General features: G+C 44.1%; 1 protein-coding gene across 1 annotated transcript in view; it reads left to right on the forward strand.

The window, feature by feature from the left end:
* TEX14 (testis expressed 14, intercellular bridge forming factor) overlaps positions 1-24,488 on the forward strand; it is a 144,234-nt gene that overhangs the window by 98,135 nt on the left and 21,611 nt on the right. The window contains exons 14-21 of the mRNA XM_050764814.1: positions 2,292-3,082; positions 8,265-8,371; positions 13,846-13,971; positions 14,201-14,286; positions 15,776-16,048; positions 17,552-17,652; positions 20,431-20,550; positions 22,449-22,515. Of these exons, the coding sequence (XP_050620771.1) occupies positions 2,292-3,082; positions 8,265-8,371; positions 13,846-13,971; positions 14,201-14,286; positions 15,776-16,048; positions 17,552-17,652; positions 20,431-20,550; positions 22,449-22,515 (1,671 nt within the window). The remainder of the gene's footprint in view (positions 1-2,291; positions 3,083-8,264; positions 8,372-13,845; positions 13,972-14,200; positions 14,287-15,775; positions 16,049-17,551; positions 17,653-20,430; positions 20,551-22,448; positions 22,516-24,488) is intronic.

Raw genomic sequence — 24,488 nt, forward strand, 5'->3', positions numbered from 1 at the left:
AATAATTGAGTTTATTTCTAGCATGATTACTCTTAAAATTTTATCTAATTGTTTCACAAATAAAAATGCTCATTATAGAGAATTTGGAATAGTTTAAAGAAGAAAATTACCATTTTTTTTTTTTTTTTTTTTTTTTTTAAGAGACAGGATCTTACTCTGTCGCCCAGACTGGAGTATGAGGCACAGTTATACCTTACTGCAGCCTCCAATTCCTGGGCTCAAGCCTCTCGAGTAGGCAGGACTATAGGTACATGCCACCATATCCTGCTAATTTTTTTTAAGTTTTTTTTTTTTTTTTTGGAGACATGGTTTTACTCTGTTTCTCAGGCTGGAGTGCAGTGGTACAATCATAGCTCACTGCAGCCTCAATCTCCCAGGCTCAAGTAATCCTCCTGCCTTGGCCTCCCAAGTAGCTGGGACTACAGGTGTGTACTACCACACCTAGCTAATTGTTTTAAATTTTTTTTTTTTTTTTGAGATGAGTCTCGCTCTGTCGCCAGGCTGGAGTGCAGTGGCATGATCTCAGCTCATTGCAACCTCTGCCTCCCTCGTTTAAGCGATTCTCCTGCCTCAGCCTCCCAAGTAGCTGGGATTACAGGCACGCACCACCATGCCCAGCTAATTTTTGTATTTTTAGTACAGATGGGGTTTCACCATGTTGGCCAGGATGGTCTCGATCTCCTGACCTCGTGATCCACCCACCTCGGCCTCCCAAAGTGCTGGGATTACAGTCATGAGCCACTGCGCCCAGCCTAATTTTTAAAATTTTTAGTAGAGACAAGGTCTCATGATGTTGCCCAGACTGGTCTTGAACTCCTGAACTCAAGCAATCCTCCTACCTGGTCCTCCCAAAGTGCTGGAATTACAGGCATGAGCCACCACACCTGGCCTAAAAAAGTTTTTTTTTTTTAGAAATGAGGTCTCATTACGTTGCCCAGGTTGGTCTTGAACTCCTGGCCTCAAGCAGCCCTCCCACTTCATCCTCCCAAAGCATTTGGATTACAGGTGTGAGCCACTTTGCCCAAGCAGTTTTACTACATTTTAGTACATTTGAAAACCTTAGAATTTAGAACTGGAAAGGACCTTGCAGTCGTCAGGCTTAATTCCTTCATATTACAGATGAGAAAACTAAGGGTCAGACAGGTTGTAACCTGTTCAGGATCACAGAGAACTTGTTATAGAACTGGAACCCAGGCCTTCCAATTCCAGCCAAATGACCATTCACTCTGACTCTCCGTCAGCAGTGCTGGAGGCCTCCAGGGTGGCCCCGTAACCTCATTACTTGGGCTGCTTCATCCCATTCTCTGTAAGCTGTACACCTGTAAACCAGGGGTGGTGGGTGGTCAATCCTAGCATTATTTTTTGAGTTTTTTTATTACTCCCATAATGTAATGGCTCCTTGGGTGGTATCTAGGCTACTTTTTTTTTTTTTTTTGAGACAGAGTTTCACTCTTGTTGCTCAGGCTGGAGTGCAATGGCGCAATCTTGGCTTACTGCAGCCTCTGCCTCCCAGGTTCAAGCAATTCTCCTGCCTCAGCCTCCCAGGTAGCTGGGACTACAGGCATGCACCACCATGTCTGGCTAATTTTTTGTATTTAGTAGAGATGGGGTTTCACCATGTTGGTCAGGCTGGTCTTGAACTCCTGACCTCAGGTGATCCACCCGCCTTGGCCTCCCAAAGTGTTGGGATTGCAGGCGTGAACCACTGCGCCCTGCCCTAGGCTACTTTTATCAGATGCTCACCAAGAGCATAACTTTAACTGAGAAATAGTCAAACTCTTTTGTGTGGAAAGAAGGCTATGAATGTGGTCCTTAAGATTCAGGGGAGCTGGGCACGGTGGCTCACACCTGTAATCCCAGCACTTCGGGAGAGTTAGATGGGAGGATCACTTAAAGCCAGACATTTGAGAGCAATCCAGGCAACATAGCAAGACCCTATCTCCATAAAACAAAACAAAACAAGATTCAGGGGCCTATAATTCGCATGTCCTGGCAGTTACGCATGTTTGGGCACACAATAAAGTTTAGAATATTTCTTCCATGGATAGACCCCTGCCCTGACAACAATTTCTGCCTCATTCCATGTCAAAATAGGAGCTTTCACCTAGGTGACACATACTCCCTCACCTTTTGTGAGTGTATCCAGTAGTCTTCCACAACTGGGAAGGGAATGGGAAAATAAAAAGCTTTTTTTTTTTTTTGACAATCTTTGCCTTTTGAACAAACCAAGGCTGCTTAGCGGCCAAATATGTTCATTTTAATGAGTTGAATTTTGCTGTTCTTTTCAATAGGCAGTCAACCTCATTCACCAAGGGTTCACTCTTTATTCACCGAGGGGACACTAGATCCTCAGGCCCCAGATCCATGTCTGATGGCCAGGGAGACTCAGAATCAAGATGCTCCTTGCCCTACTCCATTTATGGCAGAAGAGGCCAGCAGCCCCAGCACAGGTCAGGCAAGCCTCTGCAGTTTTGAAATCAACGAGATCTACTCAGGCTGCTTGACTTTGGAAGATGACATAGAAGAGCCCCCAGGAGCTGCTTCATCTTTGGAGGCAGACGGACCTAACCAGGTAGATGAATTGCAATCCATGGAAGAAGAGCTGGATAAGATGGAGAGAGAGGCATGTTGTTTTTGCAGTGAGGATGAGAGCTCTTCAAAAGCTGAGACAGAGTACTCTTTTGAGGACTGGGACTGGCAAAATGGTTCACTCAGTTCACTTAGCCTTCCCGAGTCAACCAGAGAAGCCAAGAGCAATTTGAACAACAGGTCCATGGCTGAGGAGTATCTCATCAGTAAGTGTGTGCTGGATCTAAAGATTATGCAGACAATAATGCATGAGAACGATGATAGGCTGAGGAATATCGAGCAGATATTAGATGAAGTTGAGATGAAACAGAAGGAGCAGGAAGAGCGCATGTCTTTATGGGCCACTTCAAGAGAGTTTACGGATGTCTACAACTTACCTCCAGCTGTGGGCCCTCCATCTTTAAACTATATTCCTCCTGTCCTACAGCTTTCAGGGGGTCAGCAGCCAGACACCAGTGGCAAGTGCCCAACCCTACCAAGATTTCCAAGAATGGTAAGAGACTTTCAAGGGGGACATTGTGGCAAAAGATCCAGGAAAAGAAATGGTTATGGCTGGAAACCTTTCACCCAAGTCTCCGAAGTAAGCACTGGGGATCAGTCAGAGATGAGCCATCAGGTAACCTAAGTGGGAGGAAGGGGCAGCCTAAGCAGGAACCCAGTGCTGGGTTTGACATTGCCCCTAACCTGTGTGGAGGGACTGACGTATATATGCAACCGACTCATAGCAAGGTGCTCTTAGCTTTAGGAAATCAGTCCTCCATGATGGAATTTCAAGGTAGATACTCTCTGCCTCCCAGTCCAGACCCAACACACAGCCCATGTCCTTCTCTGTAAATTCATATGTATCAAATTGACCCATATTAAATTGCTGTTTTATTAGTTAAAATGGTCAAGTATTGGCAATTTTGCGTGGCTCAATTTACTGAATAAAGTATCTTGGATAGGTATTAATCTCCATTCTAAGTTGCTTATTCATTCATTCATTCATTCACTCATTCAACAAACACCTGCGGAGCCAGAGGCTATCTAGACTCTGGGTTTTTTTTTTTTTTTTTTTTTTGAGACAGAGTTTGTTGCCCAAGCTGGAGTGCAATGGTGTGATCTCGGCTCACCATAACCTCCACCTTCGGGGTTCAAGTGATTCTTCTGCCTCAGTCTCCTGAGTAGCTGGGATTACAGGCTTGAACCACCATGCCCGGCTAATTTTGTATTTTTAGTAGATATGGGGTTTCTTCATGTTGGTCAGGCTGGTCTCAAACTCCTGACCTCAGGTGATCCGCCCGCCTCGGCCTCCCAAAGTGTTGGGATTATAGGCTTGAGCCATTGCACCTTGCCTAGACTCTGGATTCTGATGATGAATAAGCCACAAACTCTGCCCATAAGTAGCTCAAATACCAGTTGGGGACTGAGGGACCTGGTGGATCAAAGAAAACCCCTCAGAGGAGGTAAGCAGACACCATAGGAGCTGGCTGGGAGGTATAGCCTGCAGAGAGGCTCCTCCTTAAGGACAGGGCTGTCGTCTGACTCCTCCTGTGTCCCAGCACCTAGCATGATGACCAGTACATAGAAGGAACTCAATAAATGGTCAGTGAAGGAATGAGGGGATGAATGAATTAATGAATTTGAACAAGTTCACACTCAGAGAGCTGGCTGCCTCTTGAATTATAGAATCTTAGAGTTGGAAGATCCCTTAGACATGGATTAGCCTGTCAATTTACAGAGTGTGACGCTTAAGCCCAGTGATGTAAACTTCCTGAGGCCCAGCGATGTCAAGATGCGAGTGGGGTAGGAGAGGTCTGCCCCATTGGAAGGCGGATGTTATTACTGGTATTATTTAGAATATCTGGCCCATGATGATAAAATGCAGGCCAGCTTTTACTGGGTTTTGTTACTGTTTTAAAATTCTCTGCTTAACAGTTATCCTCTTTTTTCATTTTTTATTTTATTTTATTTATTTTGAGATGGGGTCTCACTCTGTTGCCCAGGCTGGAGTACAGTGGCACAATCTCTGCTCACTGCAACCTCTGCCTCCCAGGTTCAAGCAGTTCTCCTGCCTCAGCCTCCCGAGTAGCTGGGACTACAGTCACGTGCCACCATGCCCAGCTAATTTTTTGTATTTTTAGTAGAGACAGGGTTTCACCATGTTGGCCCAGCTGGTCTTGAACTCCTGACCATAGGTGATCCACCTGCCTCGGCCTCCCGAAGTGCTAGGATTATAGGTGTGAGCCACCATGCCTGGCCATATCACCCTTTTATTGCCTATACAGGACAGATAGCTCTCCCTGGCACCCCTCAACTTGTTGTGCTACAACCAAGGGCCAAGTTGGTTAGGGGCAGGTCTCCTGATTCCTGGTCTGTTGTTCTTTCATTGTACAATGCTGAATCTTAGTGAGGCTTCAGTCCTCACTTAGAACATTTGGAAAAGCATTGGCATTTATTTTTGCTGGAGTGAAGTGGCACTATCATGGCTCACAGCAGCCTCAATCTTCTGGACTCAAGCGATCCTCCTGCCACAGACCCCTGAGTAGCTGGGACTACAGGCTGTACCAGTATACCCAGCTAATTTTGTGAATTGTAGAGATGGGGTCTCAGCACGCCCAGCCAGTATTTATTTCTTTATCTTTTTTTTTTTTTTTTTTCCCCCATAGAGATGGGGTTTCATTATGTTGCCCAGACTGCTCTCAAACTCTTGAGCTCAAGCAGTCCACCTGCCTTGGCCTCCCAAAGTGTTGGGATTACAGGCAAGAGCCACCATGTCCAGCTGTCATTTGTTTTTATATAAAGAGAAGACACAGCCAGGTGCAGTGGTTTACGCCTGTAATCCCAGCACTTCGGGAGGCCAAGACGGGTTAATCGCTTGAGCCCAGGAGTTCGAGACCAGCCTGGGCAACACAGCGAAACCCTGTCTCTATAAAAGATATCAAAATTAGCTAGGCATGGTGGCGTGTGTCTGTAGTCCCCACTACTCGGGAGGCTGAGGTGGGAGGATCACCTGAGCTCAGGAAGTTGAGATTACAGTGAGCTGAAATCATGTGACGGTACTCTAGCATGGGCAACAGAGTGAGACCCTGCCTTAAAAACAAAAAAGGCACAAAAATTTTACTTATATCCTAATATTTCTGTTTCCATAGAAAATTAGAGTTTGCTAGAAAACTATTAGAAATCACTTTTTTTTTTTTTTTTTTTTAAAGATAGAATCTTATTCTGTCACCCAGGCTGGAGTGCAGTGGCACCATCTCAGCTTACTGCAACCTCCGCCTCCCGGGTTCAAGTGATTCTTCTGCCTTAGCCCCCCGAGTAGCTGGGACTACAGGTGCCCGCCACCATGCCCGGCTAATTTTTGTATTTACTCCTGATCTCGTGATCGGCCCACCTTGGCCTCCCAAAGTGTTGGGATTACAGGTGTGAGCTACCATACCCGGCCTGAAATAACTTTTTTATGTATTATGTTTTATTATCTATTGCTGCATAACAACAACAACAAAGCCCAAAACCTAATGGCTTAAAATAACAATAGTTTATTATTTCTCGCAATTCTGTGGGTCAGGAATTTGACAGGGTTCCCCTGAGTGAATCTTCTGTTCCACATGGCCACTGGCTAGCATCACTCACTTGTTTGCAGTCAGCTGGAGGTTGGACTGGGCAAGAAGGTCCAAGAAGCCTCTACTTACATGTCTTGTACCTTGAGCTCCTCCAGGTGGCCTCTCTTTGCACTTGACTTGTCATCATTCAATAAATAGTCTCACCCAAGCTTCTCTACAGCATAGCAGCTGACTTTGCAAGTGAAAGGTAAAACTACCAGACCTCTTAAAAGTTAGTCCTGACCCTAGGATTGTATCACTTTTCGCTGCTTTCTGTTGATCAAAGAAAGTCACGAGGCCAGCCCAGATTCATTGGGTGGGAAAATAGACTCCAGCTCCTTATAGGAGGTGTGTCAAGGTGGACAGAAGGGAGGGAATTGATGGTGGCCACTGCTGGAAACCATCTATTAGTACATAGGATATAAAACAATGATACCATATTTATTTTTTCCTTAAAAAGTCACCATCCTTTTTTAGCATTAGAGAAAAAGCCATCTCTATCTAAATGAATTTTTCAGACAATTGAAGTTTATTTCTTTAATTTCTTAGTTCTTAAAATTTTAATTATATTGAATGAAAACATTACAGACTTCATGATATTCTAAATATCTATTTTGATTATATTCTAAACATATTCTAACCTTGGTGACAGTGGTATTTTTCTGAACACCTGTTATGGTGAAGCATCATGATACAGTGCTATCTTAAGCTTCTGCTAAGGAGTGTTTGCCCATACAAAGGCCTCTGGATCTTATACTTCAGGGAGCATGTAGTAAATTTTTGTGCCTCCTTCTCACTTTTACACATCTTGCTCCCATCTCCAAACTCCACATTTGTTGCTTTAATTTGCTGTAGGCTAGGAAATATAATTAACTAAGTTTGTTAGAATTATGTTAAACTTGGGATAAGTAGAGCCAATAGTCTCTTGAATAAAGAGCATAGAGCATAGACTTTCACTTGTTTTACTTTTGCTATTTCCTAAGTATTGTAACCTTTGTTGTAATCTATTTTATTTTCATAGCATCCCCAGTGGTAGGTATTATCGTTCTTATTTTATGGATGAGGAAATTGAAGTGCAAGGTTCTCTTAGTGTTAGGGCGCAGTGTCTCACACCTGTAATCCCAGCACCTTGGGAGATCGAGGAGGGTGGATCATTTGAGGTCAGGGGTTCATGACCAGCCTGGCCAACATGGTGAAACCCCGTCTCTACTAGAAATACAAAAATTAGCCCAGTGGTAGTGACACACATCTGTAATCCCAGCTACTCAGGAGGCTGAGTCACAAGCATCTCTTGAGCCTGGGAAGCAGAGGTTGCGGTGAGTCGAGACCATGCTACCACACTCCAGTCTGGGCAACACAGTGAGGCCCTGTCTCAAAAAAAAAGAAAGAAAGAAAAAAGAAAAAGATTCTCTTAGGTTAGTCTGAATAACACTTAGACTGGAACCCAAGGGCCATGACTCCTGCCACAAAGATCTGCTGTCTTCATATTCATATAGGACGGGGAGAGTGGATATTTTAAAAATTTCTATCTTGTCTGCTTACTCTCCACTTGTACCCTGTCTGGGGTAGGTTCCTGGAGACCAACATTTTTGGGTAAAGACCTCAGATAAGCTGGGCACAGTGGCTCACACCTGTAATCCCAGCACTTTGGGAGGCTGAGGCGGGTGGATCACAAAGTCAAGAGATCGAGACCATCCTGGCCAACATGGTGAAACCCTGTCTCTACTAAAAATACAAAAATTAGCTGGGTGTGGTGGTGCACGCCTATAGTGCCAGCTACTCAGGAGGCTGAGGCAGGAGAATCTCTTGAAGCCAAGAGGCAGAGGTTGCTGTGAGCCAGGATCTCGCCACTGCATTCCAGCCTGGTGAGAGAGCCAGACTCTGTCTCAAAATAAAAACAAAACAAGAAACAAAACAAAAAAAAAGACCTCCAGATAAGAGATGGGTTAGCAGATAGGAAACATGTAAAGGGAAATCCTGGTAGGTCTGGTTATTTCTATATATTTAGCAGGAATAGCTTTGAAAATAGTGTGAGAGTGAAGAGAATGGGAATTCTCTCATCAAAGTACTGAAACATGTTTATTGCTTTTTAAGCTGCTGACTCTTTGTGACCCTGGAAAACAGAACACAGATGAACAATTTCAGGGCACTCAAGGAGTCAAGGACAGTTTGGAAAGAAGCAGGATCCAAAATACCAGTAGGTGGGTCAACATTTTGTTGTTCTTAATGTCACTATGCCTTTAGACTTCTGCGTGTCTCTGAGGCCACTCGGTGATCTTCATATGTCTAGTGACAAAAGGGGACTGTGAGTGATGAAAAAGAGCAGCATCATAGGAAGTTGAGGAGACATCAAAGCCCAAGTGACTGACAGGTTAATCAGACAGAACTCATCAGTTGTTAGAAGCAAAGTATCTTGCCTTTCCACAACTGCCCAGATAGTTTTTCTTATAAAAACAAACACCAGTTATTCCATTTACCAGTGCTCCAGAAACCAAACTTATTGGAAACCAAGGTTGTTTAAAGTGTCACTGGCTCCAGAGGGAGAGTTGAACAATGTCACTATCACCCTGGGGTGTGTGATTTCCAGCCAGATGAATGAAATGAATTGACTTTAGCACAAATTACTGGAAGAAGAGTGTGTGTATGTTTGTATATATATTCATACACATATGTGTATATAATATATTCATATATGTATATATATTCATGCACACATATATGTATCTATTCATGCAAATATATGTATATACACATATTTATGCATATGTATACATACATATATTCATACATACACACACACACACGCTGAGTTTTAAAGAACTTAATTAAAACAGGCCGAGTGTGGTGGATCATGCCTGTAATCCTAGCACTTTGGGAGGCCAAGGTGGGCAGATCACTTGAGGTCAGGAGTTCGAGAGCAGCCTGGCCAACATGGTGAAACCCCGTCTCTACTAATACAAACATTAGCTGGGTGTGGTGGCGGGCACCTGTAATCCTACTTGGGGGATGGAGGCTCAATAATCGCTTGAACAGCCAGGCGCAGTGGCTCATGCCTGTAATTCCAGCACTTTGGGAGGCCGAGGTAGGTGGATCACAAGGTCAGGAGATCAAGACCATCCTGACTAACATGGTGAAACCCCGTCTCTACTAAAAATAGAAAAAATTAGCCGGGCGTGGTGGCAGGTGCCTGTAGTCCCAGCCACTCGGGAGGCTGAGGCAGGTGAATGGCGTGAACCCAGGAGGCGGAGAGCTTGCAGTGAGTGGAGATCGCGCTACTGCACTCCAGCCTGGGTGACAGAACAAGACTCTATCTCAAAAAAAAAAAAAAAAAAAGAATCGCTTGAACCCGGGAGGCAGAAGTTGCAGTGAGCTGAGATGGCACCACTGCACTCCAGCCTCAGCAACAGAGCGAGACTCTGACTCAAAAAATAGATAAATAAATAAATAAAGAACGAACTTAAGTAAAACAAATTTATTTGGTGTGTGGGAATTTTTTTTTAATTTAAAAAAAATTTATTAAAATTTTTTTTTGGTTTAAATTTAGTTAGGTATTATAAGTAAGGGAATTACTAAAGGGGCAATAAATGTTTGTTTTCTTTCTTTCTTTTTTTTTTTGAGACGAAGTTTCACTCTTGTTGCCCAGGCTAGAGTGCAGTGACGTGATCTTGGTTCACTGCAACCTCCGCCTCCCAGGTTCAAGTGATTCTACTGTCTCAGCCTCCCAAGTAGCTGAGATTACAGGTGCCCACCGCCACGCCCAGCTAATTTTTTGTATTATTAGTAGAGGTGGGGTTTCATCATGTTGGCCTGGCTCGTCTTGAACTCCTGACCTCAGGTGATCCACCCACCTTGGCCTCCCAAAGTACTGGTGGGATCGTAGGTGTGAGCCACCACGCCCAGCCAGTACATGTTTTTCAAGGCAGACTAATATATCAGTTTTAGGGTTTTTTTTCCTATGGATAAATGGTAGCACTCATCCACAACTTTGAAGTCAGTTCTGGAAAAAAAAAAAAAAAACTTTTTATTCCTCCCCCTAGTGGTGATTGAGACTAATGACGAGTTTGCTGTTTCATGTTGGCAAATATGTACATAAGGGAGAATGAAGGAAAATGTCCAGAGATTTTATTTATTTATTTTTTATATTTTTGTAGTGGAGTTTCACTCTTGTTCTCCAGGCTGGAGTGCAATGGCGTGATCTCGGCTCACTGCAACCTTCGCCTCCCAGGTTCAAGTGATTCTCCTGCCTCTGCCTCCCAAGTGGCTGGGATTACAGACATGCACCAACATGTCTGGCTAATTTTGTATTTGTTAGTAGAGACAGAGTTTCTCCATGTTGGTCAGGCTGGTCTCAAACTCCCAACCTCAGGTGATCCGCCTACCTCAGCCTCCCAAAGTATTACAGGCGTGAGCCACCGCATTCAGCCAGATATTTTAGATCAGTGTATTTTATTCTTATGAAGGGAATAATGAAGAACTACCTAGCTGGCATCAGAGTGTTTGGCACTTACACCACTTATAGAAGCAGATGGGATGACATAGCCATTAGATGACAAAGAAAAACCCGTAATTGTTGTGGCTTCCCCTGCTTGGCACCCTCTTCCCTCAGAAGTACAAAAAACAGACCAAAGAAAAGTTTGACATTTTTCTACCTGTTCATCTAGTCTTTTCGTATGCTTAAAAAAAGTGACAATTATGATATGTGTAGGCAATTTTATATCCTGATTTTTCACTTTACATTAGAATGTAAGCATTACTCTATGTTATTAAAAAAAAGCAACAACAACAACCTGTAAACTTATTTTGAAATTGATGGGCTGGGCAAGTTGGCTCCCACCTGGAATCCCAGCACTTTGGGAGGCCAAGGCAGGCAGATCACTTGAGCCCAGGAATTGGAGACCACCCTGGGAAACATGGCAAAACACCATCTCTACAAAAAATTAGCCAGGCATGGTGGTAAGCGGCTGTAGACCCATACCCTCCCCTACTTGGGAGGCTGAGGTGGGAGGATCACCTGATCCTGGGGATGTCAAGGCTGCAGTGCCATGATTATGCCACTGCATTCCAGTTTGGGTGACAGAACGAGACTCTGTCTCAAACAACAACAACAAAAATAGTTGGATTTCACCTATGGTTGAATTTTAGGTTGCTTCATTCTTTATTCTATTATGAATAGGGACACAGTTACTTGTAAATAATGCTTTGTTTTTGCATTTTGGATTATTTCCTCAGGATAGATTCTCAGAAGCAGAATTACTTGGTCAAAGGTTTTGAAGATTTTAAGGATAAGGATTCTTTTTTTTACCCCCCTTTTTAAGACAGGGTCTCACTCTGTCGCCCAGGCTTCCTTGCAGTGGCGCAATCTCAGTTCATGTTTTGTTTTGTTTTGTTTTGACACAGAGTCTTGCTATGTCGCCAGGCTGGAGTGCAGTGGCGCAAACTCGGCTCACTGCAACCTCCGCCTCCGGGGTTCAAGTGATTCTCCTGCCTCAGCCTCCTGAGTAGCTGGGATTACAGGCGTGCACCACCATGCCCAGCTAATTTTTGTATTTTTAGTAGAGATGATATTTCACCACGTTGGCCAGAATGGTCTCAATCTCTTGACCTTGTGATTTGCCTGCCATGGCCTCCCAAAGTGGTGGATTACAGGAATGAGCCACCATGCCCGGCCAATCTCAGTTCACTTTATGGGGCCAATGTGGGAGGGTCGCTTGAAGTCTGGGAGTTTGAGACCACCCTGGGCAACAAACTTAGTGTGACTTCATCCCTACCAAAAATATAAAAATTAGCTGGCTGTGGTGGCAGGTGCCTGTGGTCCCAGCTACTTGGGAGGCTGAGGTGGGAGGATCTCTGGAGCCCGGGAAGTTGAGCCTGTAGTGATCTGTGGTTGTGCCACTGCATTCCGGCCTAGGTGACAGAGTCAGACCCTGTCTCTGAAAAAAATTTATTTTTTAAAAAGGAAGCTGATCAGATCTGCCCTCTCTGATTCAGCAGTCTCTCTGCTTTCTGGTCCAGCTGGGGAATAGGACATTCTGGATAACAGGGAATTCATATCTGTGCCACAGAGCACACACTCTTTTTTCTTTTTTCTTTTTTTTGTTTTTTGAGATGAGTCTTGCACTGTCACCCAAGCTGGAGTGCAGTAGCCTGATCTTGGCTCAGTGCAACCTCTGCCTCCTGGGTTCAAGAGATTCTCCTGCCTCAGCCTCCTGAGTAGCTGGGATTACAGGCACTCACCACTACACCCAGCGTGTTTTTGTTTTGTGGGGGTTTTTTTTTGTTTTTTTGTTTTTTTGTATTTTTGTATTTTTAATAGAGACGGGGATTTCACCATGTTGGCCAGGCTAGTCTTGAACTCCTGACCTCGTGATTCACCTGTCTTGGTCTTCCAAAGTGCTGGGATTACAGGTGTGAACCACTGCACCCAGCCTACACTTTTTTTTCTTTGGAGATAGAGTCTTGCTCTGTTACCTAGGCTGGAGTATGGTGGTGTGATCTCAGCTCACTGCAACCTCCGCCTCCCGATTTCAAGCAATTCTCATGCCTCAGCCACCTGAGTAGTTGGTATTACAGGCATGCACCACCATGCCCAGCTAATTTTTGTTTTTGTAGTATAGAGTTTTCCCCATGTTGGCCAGGCTCACCTCAACTCCTGGCCTCCGCCTACCCTGGCCTCCCAAAGTGCTGGGATTACAGGCCTGAGCTACCGCACCCAGCCAGATCATGCATTTTTGAAAAGTTAATTGAATAGATGATAAAATGTACATGTTCATGAGGTATTTATAAACTTTATTTTTTTTCTGGAGACAGGGTTTCACTATGTTTCACAAGCTGGCCTTGACCTCCTGGGCTCAAGTAATCCTCCTGCCTCAGCCTCCCAAATGGCTGAGACTACAGACCTGAGCCACCATGCCTGGCTAGTTATGGGATATTTAGAGGAAAAAAAGACTCCCTTATGTTGCAAATGAGGAAGCCTTGGCCTAGACAGATTGATGTTTGCCAAAGTCAGATAGTAACCTAGTGGTAGGTCAGGTTCTAGAATTCAGTAGGACTAGATTGAAGGTTTCTGAATGTTCTTCAGGATCTCTGATGCCTTAAGACTGTTTTTAACAAATCAGCCGGGCATGGTGGCTCACACCTGTAATCCTAGCACTTTGGGAGGCCGGGGTGGGTGGATCACTCAAGATAAGGAGTTCAAGACCAGCCTGGGCAACATGATTTTCTACTAAAAATGCAAAAATTAGTCAGGCATGGTGGTGTGCACGTGTAATTCCAGCTACTTGGGAAGCTGAGGCATGAGAATCGCTTGAACCCAGGAGGCGGAGGTTGCAGTGAGCCGAGGTCACACCACTGCACTCCTGGGCAACAGACTGAGACTCTGTCTCAACAACTACAGATGTTAATTGTGTTGTCACAGATATGAAGGTGGGCCTGTTACCAGAGAATTCTGATGGAAGGGCAGGAGCAGAACCCTCACCTGAACCATCATCTGTGATTTGTGGCATTTGCAGGGGAGGCTCTGCAACAGCCCAGGGATTGTCTTGTGAAACTGCGCTTCAACTGTGGGTTTCTTCTACCTCTGAAAATCTCCCAAGAGCACTTTTATAATCACAAAATCTAAACTTAGAAACTAAAAATACTCTTAGAGATCTTATAGCTCAGTCCTTTCATTTCTTAGCCGAGGAAAACCTAGAGAGTCCACTGCCCAAGCCAAAGCCACACAGTTTGATAGTGCACTCTTCACTCTGTCAAGCCACTGGCAGGGACCTTCTGCATCACCCAACTCTCACTGGGATTCTACCAGGTAAGGATCCTTGCAGGCTGGAAACTGGTGGTGGGGCAGGGATGGGGGCGGGTTCTGGCACCCTCTGCTGGTGCAAAGGGGTCAGTGCAACTCTAGGAATGGCTCGGAGAGTAGGAAACAGGTCCTCTGGATGGGCTAGTGGGCTTTCAGTTCTGTCAGGAACTTGAGCAAACTGATGTGTTTGTGTCCACCCTGCTCCCCCTACCTCCAAAAAACCCATGCAATTCAGGATGAGTGTGGATCCTGTTTCTTCTGAAATCTGTAATGCAGAGTCCAGAAATAAAGATGATGGAGAGGTACACTTAAAATGGAAAAGTGAGTATAAAGTCATGGGTTTTGTTAGACAAAATGAAATTTAAAGTATATTTCTAATGTGGTTGATATTTCTAAGTATACAACCTATGTTGCACATTTAGAACCATAGCAATGTCCTTCTGAATTTTTTTTCTTTTATTATATTTCATTTTAAAAGCAGGGCCCTTCTGACTATAGACTTCAGAAGGGAAATGCTTTTTTTTTTTAATTTCTAGACTTTATCGGAAATATTCTTATTATATAAATGTATATTGTATAAGAAATGTAATAAAACAGTACACAATACAATAAGTCCTATTAATACTGTTAATAGGAAACAACAATGACTTTAAGCAAACTATGACTTTAAGCAAAACGATGTATAACAAAACCAATTTTACCATGGGCTAATTGATATAAACAAGAGTTAAGTTCCTACAGCATATTTCTGGTCACAAATACATCACCATACTTCCAAATAAAGACCAGAACACTTCTAATATTAAACATTGAAATAAATGTGAGCTATGTACACATTTAAGAGAGATTAATAAAAACAGGTAAGATAAGTAATTACCCATTTATTCTAGTTCAGGGTCACAGGTGGCTAGAACCTATCCTGGCAGCTCAGGGTACAAGGAGGGAACCAGCCCTAGACAGACACCATTCCATTGCAGACTACTCACACACTCCCACTCACACAGACCGGGGCCATTTTGACACACTAGTTCACCTAACGTGCACATCTTTGGGATGTGGGAGGAAACTGGACTACCTGGAAAAAACCCATGCAGATATGGGGAGAATACTCAGGTGCCACACAGACACTGGCCTCAGCTGGGAATTTTTTTTTTTTCTCATCAGAGTTACAATGAAACAATATTGAATAAAATGACATTATTTGAGGAACTGCTACATAGATATTTACTGTATAGCATTATTGAAGTGGAGAGTATGCAGTGTCACTCTCATATCCTGTGGGCATTATCCTTTGTATCAGTTTTCTCTTATAGGCTTAAAGGATATAATGTCTATTTTTAATACTAGTCGTAAGTGACATTAGCAGAAGTGTTCCACAACTTTTGAAATGAAAACATGCATGTATGTATGCACTCCAAAAATATGAGCTCAGTGTAGTCTGGAAAGACTAGACAAACTCAAATATAATCCTTTCTATTATTACACACTGGGAACTTTAGATGTCATTTTTCCTGTTAAAATTTCACAGGAAGAGGGTCTATCTGTAAGTTTTTTGCTATCTTTCACCCTGGAAGTCAGCAACAAGGGTTGTTGTTTGGGATGACTAACTGAAATTCCCTTCTCTCTGTCATCAGTTCTCCCCTCACCTCCCATTCAAGCCAAACAGGGCAAGCTAAGGATGATACAACTGTAAAAAGGCAATTATTGTTACAGTATGAGTTATAATAGTATTGTGTATTTCTTTTAGATGAAAGCCTGTGTTTCCAGTATTTACAGTGATGTTTTAAATGCTATTTTCTCTTGTGCCCAGTGGAGGTGAAAGAAATGGCAGAGAAAGCAGCTACTGGACAGCTCACCGTACCTCCTTGGCATCCTCAGAGTAGTTTGACTTTAGAAAGTGAGGCTGAAAATGAGCCCGATGCCCTGCTGCAGCCACCCATTGGGAGCCCTGAAAACACGGATTGGCAGCGAGTTATTGAGTATCATAGGGAAAATGATGAGCCCAGAGGAAATGCCAAGTTTGACAACACGGGCAACAATGACTGTGACAGTGATCAGCATGACAGACAGCCCAGCTTCACCAGTAAGTTCACTTGCGGGAATCAGGATAGGTGAACTCAATCAAGTATCAGTCTGGCGAGGTGGCTCAGCCTGTAATTCCAGCACTTTGGGAGGTGAGGCGAGCAGATCGCTTGAGCCCAAGAATTTGGGACCAGCCTGGCCAACATGATGAAACCTGGTATCTACCAAAAAAAAAAAAAAAAAAGAAAAAAAAAAGCTGGGCATGGTGGCACACGCCTGTAGTTCCAGGTACCCAGGAGGCTGAGGTGGGAAGATCACTTGGACCTAAGAGGTGGAGGTTGCAGTGAGCTGTGATCACGCCACTGCACTCCAGCTTGGGTGACAGTGAGACCCTGTCTCAAAATAAAAATAAAAAAAGTTATCAGCTCTCAAAAAAGTAAACCTTCCAGCATATTTTTTTGGTTTGGTCCTCTCTACTTTCCTACTTTTCTTGAATTCCAGGGGAAGGCAGTATAGCCATATATCTCATTGCATTTCCCACAGGCAAACAGATTCAGATACTGATCAGTTTTTATATTACTGAAACAGGCCCCTTTGTCCAAAGGAAGTAAAATAATCACGTACTGACCCTGGTTTTGGCAAGGAATTGAGCCTTCTTTACCTGGGGATAGAGGTGGGCCACCACTGCCTACTGCCCATGTCTCTGCATTGTATTCTAAGCTGGAAATAAATTCTCCCAGAATTTATTTAGAATGTATTCTAAGCTGGCATTAAATTTTCCCTCCAGAGAGTCTATGCTGGAGGAACCTAGAGACACATGACATTGATTGTCATCGGTTTATAGATTTACAGGTTAAAAAAAATGAAGGCCATATATTTTCAGTTGATAATTTGCTTACAATCAGGGCATGGGATATTGTTTCACAGTTGTTTATAAGTTAAAGAAAGATACATCTGGCCGGGTGCGGTGGCTCACACCTGTAATCCCAGCACTTTGGGAGGCTGACACGGGCAGATCACGAGGTCAGGAGATCGAGACCATCCTGGCTAACACGGTGAAACCCCGTCTCTACTAAAAATACAAAAATTAGCCGGGCACGGTGGCGGGTGCCTGTAGTCGCAGCTATATGGGATGCTGAGGCAGGAGAATGGCGTGAACCCGAGAGCCTGAGCTTGCAGTGAGTGGAGATCGCGCCACTGCACTCCAACCTGGGTGACAGAGCGAGACTCTGTCTCAAAAAAAAAAAAAAAAAAAGAAAGAAAGATACATCTAAAATTGTCATTTGTCTTAGGCAGAAAATCTATTGACTTGGGTATTGTTTGTATTTATAATCTCTTTCTTGTCAAGCGTCACTCGCAAATGGGTGGGCAGATGATCCAGGGCTGCATTTTGAGGTCAGGCTAAACTAACAGTCTCTACTCTCTGGACTGAATGTAAGGTATGGGACATGGCCACTCTTGGCAGAATATGTATACATCTCTTCTCTCATGCCACCTTTATGCTCTTCCATGTTGTCTGAATATCACTGAATAACTTTGGCCCTGACTGTGTTACAATCATTAGATATCAGGCACCCATCTCCCAGACAAAAGGAACAACCAGAGTATAGTGAAGCCTTTCAAGCAAGTTCTGACGCATTGGTGGCTGTTGAGAAATCTTACAGTGTAAGTAATACTGCCTGGAAAGCCAAGTCGAACCCAAGGATCTAATAAGATAGATCTGAGTTGTTATGTGTTATGACACCAAAATAATATCTATAGTAGTTATTTTTGGCTGGATCATGTGCCTTCATGTCACTGACATGAATAAAATAATCTTTCCTCCTGTCTGATACTTTTTAAAAAGTCAGTTCAACTCAGTGAATTGTGTATCCTGGAGATTGGGAGAGTACAGAAAAGTGTCAGATTCAGCTTTTGCACGTGAGTTTCTGATATAGTTGGGTAAACAAAACTGGAGCAAAGCTCCTTCCCCAGCAGATGACTGAGGTCAGTTAGGAGTAGGAAAAGCAAGGGCAGGGTTGCTATGAGAGTACCTTCACCTGGAATATCCTCTGAGGGCCAGACTCAGCTCCCAGCTCAGTGGAAGTGATGTGTTTGTGCCTGACAACTGCACCTCAGCAGGATCCATTTGCATTTCCACTGCAGTTACAGCCTTGCTTCAGGGGTTTGACACACTCTAGGCCATAGCGCAGCCAGACTAAGAAACCAAAAGTTTTTTATTGTCATTGATGTGGGATTGCAATCATTTAAAGAATATAGACAGCAATTGAGAATGATACAATATATGAATACAACAGTGATAAAATGTAAGGTCTTTTGACCTATTATATTTAATCATGGCATACGAACCATTCATAATATCAGCTTATTCTTTCTCTGACTTGAGGGCTGGAAGAACAGTCATATTAAGCATACTGGCTGAGCTGGAGAAGCAGGCCTAGGCAGAAAAGTGGGGAATGTCTGCAGGAGGCCAGGACTCAAATTCAGTTTGGTGAGAGGTAAAGAGGAGCAGCCGTTAAGTGCACAGGAAGGGAAGCGTGTGGCAAAAAGCAGTGTCCGAAGAAATTAGTCACAAAATCTCTGCCAAGAGATCACTGAAGGTTGGGTGTAGTGGCTCACACCTATAATTCCAGCACACTGGGAGGCTGAAGCAGGAGGATCGCTTAAAGCCGGGAGGTCAAGACCAGGCTGGGCACCATAATATGACCCTGCCTACAAAAAATGTAAAAATCAGCTGAGCACAGTGGCTCACTCCTATAATCCCAGCACTTTGGGAGGCCAAGGTGGGCAGATTGCTTGAGTCCAGGAGTGCGAGACCAGCCTTGGCAACATGGCGAGACCCCATCTCTACCAAAGATAGAAAGGTTAGCTGGATATGGTGCATGCCTGTAGTCCCAGCTACTTGGGAGGCTGAAGTGGGAGGATCACCTGAGCTTGGGGAGGTTGAGGCTGCAGTGAGCCATGCAGTGAGCTGCATCACGCCACTGCACTCCAGCCTAGGGGACAGAGTGAGACCCTGTCTAAATAAAATAAAATAAAAATTAACCAGGCATGATAGTGTGCTCCTGTAGTCTCAGCTACTCAGGAGGCTGAGGCAGGAGGATCACTTGAGCCTAGGAGTTCGAGGCTGCAGCGAGCTGTCATTGCGCCACTGTACTCCAGCCTGGGTGACCAAATGAGACCCTGTCTCAAAAAAAAAAAAAAAGACTGAAGTGAGCCGTTTGTTTGGCCATATGGTAATCAGGTCCTGAATATTGCAAAATAAGCAGGAAAAAAGGGATGGAACAGAGATGCTATAGAAATAAATTTGCAGGGAGGTCGCAGTGGCTCACCCCTATAATCCCAGCACTTTGGGAGGCCGAGGTGGGAGGATCATTTGAGATCAGGAGTTTGAGACCAGCCATGCCAACATGGTGAAACCCCATCTCTACTAAAAATACAGAAAGTAGCCAGGCGTGCTGGCATACACCTGTAATCCCAGCTACTTGGGAGGCTGAGGCAGGAGAATCACTGGAACCCCAGAGGCGGAGGCTGCAGTGAGCCGAGATCATGCCACTGCACTCCAGCCTGGTTGACAGAGGAAGACTCTGTCTCAAAAAGACACAGAAATTTGCAGGCTGGGCATGGTGGCTCACGCCTGTAATCCCAGCACTTTGGGAGGCTGAGGCAGGCAGATCACAAAGTCAGGAGTTCAAGACCAGCTTCGCCAACATAGTGAAACCCGTCTCTACTAAAAATACAAAAATTAGCCGGGCATGGTGGCACACACCTGTAGTCCCAGCTACCCAGGAGGCTGAAGCAGGAGAATCACTTGAACCTGGGAGGTGGAGGTTGCAGTGAGCCGAGATCATGCCTCTGCACTCCAGCCTGAGTGATAGAGCGAGACTCCGTCTCGGAAAAATAAATAAACAAATATAAATTTGCTGCTTTTTACTATTTTATTTTTATTATTGAGAGTACATTGCTGTTTTTAAAATGCTTCTTCATTTGCCTTTAACCTACAATACGCGAGGGACTCACAGGTTCTGAGTAGCCGCAGCCTCTTCATCTGTAAGATGATGCCAACACACGGGCTATGTCTCTGCCTATGAGGGATCAGGGTGTTTAAATTCAGTACTCAACTTGAGTTGACTAGGGCCTTTCTCCTTATTTAGAATATTAGAATAGGACGGTCACTTCATCTCCACCCATTCTGCAGATGATGCTGCTGAGGCTCAGGATTAGCATTCCTTCATGCTACTCCAGGCAGTTCACAGCTGCTTTTCCCCACCAGGAAGGGAAGGCAGAGGCACATGCACAAAGAGGTAGGGAGAGTCAGCTCAGAGTGTCACACTGACTGCTGGGTAGTGTTAGGTAACCCCGTTGTTAACACTGCATCCAACTATAAAGCAATTTGGTTACAATGAACAGCAACTTAAAAGTGATTTCCTACATTATTAATAGCATCAGTCCATGCAATCAACTTGTTCACCAGAGTCTTCTGAGGACATAACAGATGAATTTTTAACTCCAGACGATGAATATTTTTACTCCTCGACTGCTCAAGAAAACTTAGCTCTAGAGGTAAAAAACGCAGTTCAGGGTAAAGTACATTTTCACCTTTCTCCATTGCCTTATTTCTTTTATTGAGAAAAATAGCTTACATATCAAAGTATATAATGTGTACCAGGGTTTTTTATACCTTTTTTGGTGTCAGGAGTGTGATATGAACCTATGCGCTCATATGTGTTTTGAAAAAACGTCTGAAAGATTTTTTATTTTTGAGGATGGGAGGTCATGTGCAGTTTCTCCCCAAATTTGGTTACTGCATTTATACAGCACTTTGTACTTTTTTTTCAAAACATTTATTTATTTTTTAAAATTTTTTGAGACAGTCTCACTCCATCATCCAGGCTGGAGTGCAGTGGTGTAATCTTGGCTCGCTGCAACCTCTGCCTCCCAGGTTCAAGCGATTCTCCTGCCTCAGCCTCCTGAGTAGCTGGGATTACAGGTGTGCGCCATCACACCCAGCTAATTTTTGTATTTTTAGCAGAGATGGGGTTTCACCATGTTGGTCGGACTGGTCTTGAACTCCTGACCTCGTGATCCGCCCGCCTCGGCCTCCCAAAATGCTGGGATTACAGGTGTGAGCCACCGTGCCTAGATCAAAACATTTTTATTCATGCTACCTAATTCACATATTCTTCCTATTGGGAATGGGCAAGGCTATCATTCCTGTCTCTGAGGAAGACTGGTGTTCTGCAGATGTACGGAATTAATTAACTCCAGCCTGACAAGCTTTAGTGATGGGAGAGCCAAGATTGAGGCAAGGGTTCAGCAACAAATATGAGACTGTCCAATATACCAAGTTTTCTTGGGAATCTGCCTAGCTTTTACAAGAACCTGCTGTACAGAGTATTTTCATTTCTAAAATGAATTTTGTTGGATTCTCTTATTTACTTATTTTCTACCCTACCTCCCTGCTAACCTGGCACCTTTTTGGGATCTTTTACCAATATGAAAGGTGGGGTGGAGGAAAGGGAGGATTGTATGTGTCAATCACAGTATTTGACTGATAAGAATTCTAGGATGCATCAAAGATACAATTTCAGGCCAGGCGCAGTAGCTCACGCCTGTAATCCCAGCACTTTGGGAGGCAAAGGTGGGTGGATCGTGAGGTCAGAAGTTCAAGACCATCCTGGCCAAGATGGTGAAACCCCATCTCTACTAAAAATACAAAAATTAGCTGGGCGCAGTGGCAGGTGCCTGTATTCCCAGCTACTCGGGGGGTGGCTGAGGCAGGAGAATTGCTTGAACCCGGAGGTCAGAGGTTGCAGTGAGCTGAGATCATGCCACTGCACTCCAGCCTGGGCAACAGAGTGAGACTCCATCTCAAAAAATATATGTATAATTTCAGCTTGGTGTGGTGGCTCATGTCTATAATCACAACACTTTAGGAGGCTGAGGTGGGAGTATTGCTTGAGCTCACGAGTTTGAGAACAGCTTGAGCAACATAGCAGAACCTTGTTTGAAAAAAAGGAAATGAAACATTACTAGTCCCCAAAAGACCTCTTGTGCTTCCCCCATCCAGTCACTGCCTCTTCCAAAAGGAACCATCGTTCCGACTTCTTACCTCATAGAGTAGTTTCGCATACCAGGCCAGCTTTTAAACCTTATTTAGCTCTTTTGATAAAGCTCCCAAGAACCAAAACATCTTTGTTGGAAGATTGGGATGAACAGGGATAGTGATATAAGGTGGGGGAGTCACATAATTCCTCTTCACAATGGGAGGTGAGGGAGGACTTACTGAGGAGGGACATATGGTACAAATAAGTGCTTAATGTCTAGGAAGCAAGTTTGTACTTTTTCTATAAAGACGCAGGGATCTTATGAAGATTTTCAAGATTTAAGAACATCAAGAAATTATTGACCTTTTAATATGTCTGCCTCCAGTGAACCTCCTTTCTTTTGTTCATTTTTAGACCTCGAGTCCCATAGAAGAGGAGTTTGAAGGAATACAAGGTGCATTTGCCCAACCTCAAGTCTCTGGTAATAAGCCCTTACAGAAGATTCCTTGAGAATCACTTCCCTTCACTTTCTTCTGTTGGATCACAGATGTTTAGAGCTGGGGGGATCCTGAGGGACAGCCTCGTCCAAACCTTTCATTATATGGTTGAGAAAACCAAGGTTCAATGATTTCTCCTCAATAGAACAAATCCCTTGCTCCTCACCAACCTCATGACATCCATGTGTTGTATTATTTATACCTCCCCTTGCGTTTTTATAGCATATGTTGTTGTAGTCACTGCTTTTTCCCCCTTTGGTCTCTCAAGCTTTCAGGCTCCTTAGTGTGCCACATAACAAGTGCACAGTTATCTTTGCTAAGCTGACCTGGGGGATTTGCCCAAGCTACATAGCTAGTTTTTGACATAACAAAATTAGAACTAGGTTTCCATGTATTTCTTCTCCCTAGAAGGCAGTGTCACCAGCATTTTCCTTTGCTTGCTTAGCATCTTAGCAAAGAGTTAGTAACAGCTAACAATGCAGATTCAACTTAACATCTACCACTTGGGAGGCCTTGGGTTCTGTATAACTTAGCAGGGGCTTTCTATTAGGTGAGAAGGTAACCTTGGATGCGTAGCCAGGGGTGTGTCACCAGACAGACATAAGTTAACTGTTGGCTTTGTTACATCTTTAGAATTGTGTACTCTTGTTCTTTTAAGGTATGCACTCATCTATTTTAAAACTAGGGTTATCCACCTACCAACCTGTATAACTGTCCATGGTCATGTCTCAACCCTGTAAGCCCAAAGAAGGTGGGGTTATGAACTTACTCGCTTCCTCCACTGCATACTCCAGCTTCCAACTGTAACCTTGTGTAGGCCCCTGCCAGAGTTGGAAGTGTTTTAAGAAGCTGTAAGCTTTTAGATGAACAGTTAAAGTCTCAGCATAATATGTATTGAAAGTCTCCAGAGCCTTGGGCCACCCACCTCTTCCTGCAGAGCCTTTTTTGGACCTGCCTTGTATGTGGCCACTTAACTTGTATTTGGAGGTGAGTTGAGTGGGATGGAAAAGTTTAGAGCAGACAGGTCAGATAACCAGAGTTAGTTTGATACAGACATCTAAAGTATGTGAAAAAGTCTCTGATTTCTACTCCATTCACTTCTTTCTGCCCCTCTCTACCCCCTTTTCCATCTAGTGCTCTGATGTATATCGCCTTCCACATCAGAGGATACAACAGGGGTACAGGATGCAGTGTGCTAGGTTCCAAGCCCCATTCTGCCGCTGACTTTTTCTGCATAAACTTCAGCAAGTCACTTCACCCCAGGGCCCCACTTTCGCCTGGTATAAAGTAAAGGAGAGGGTCTGACTCTAAAGTCTCTAAGCTCTAAATGTTGCTTATTAGGAATTAGTTTATGCTTTCTGGATATTTATCATTTTAAAAGAGGGTCAGAGGAAGAGGAACCCCTAATGTCTCTCCACTGGTGGAGTTTCAGAGCTACTTGGTAGCTGTGAAAGGTGGCATTGTTCTGGTGGGCCTTTATAGTGTCTACCAGACCACCTGGACCTAAGGAATGGGATGGGGGTGGGGGAGTCATGGGCATTTGGAAACAGGGCTGGATGCTCCATCTGCCCCCTTCTTTATTAACTAGGACAGTACAGTGGTGGAAAGGAAAATGGATACTGACCCTGCCTGCCTGGAGGTCTGCAAAGCAAAGGATGCTCCATCTGCCCCCTTCTCTATAAGCTAGGACAGTACAGTGGTGGGAAGGAAAATGGATACTGGCTCCGCCTGCCTGGAGCAAAGCATCTTACTGAGAATTGGGGAGGAGTAACTTCAAATAACTTGATGCCAAGGAGAACAGAAGACTGTTGAATTAGCTCCTCAGTACTCAAGACTCCACCCCCGCCCCTACTCTTTAGGTGGTGTTTGATGGCCAAGTGGCATAGTTAAAGTTCGGGACTGTTTAGTTAACAAACAGTTCTTGTTTTCAACGCCCCCTGCTGTCTGTTCACAGGAA

Source organism: Macaca thibetana, chromosome 16 (genome assembly GCF_024542745.1).
Source record: "Macaca thibetana thibetana isolate TM-01 chromosome 16, ASM2454274v1, whole genome shotgun sequence".
Taxonomy (NCBI): Eukaryota; Metazoa; Chordata; class Mammalia; order Primates; family Cercopithecidae; genus Macaca; species Macaca thibetana.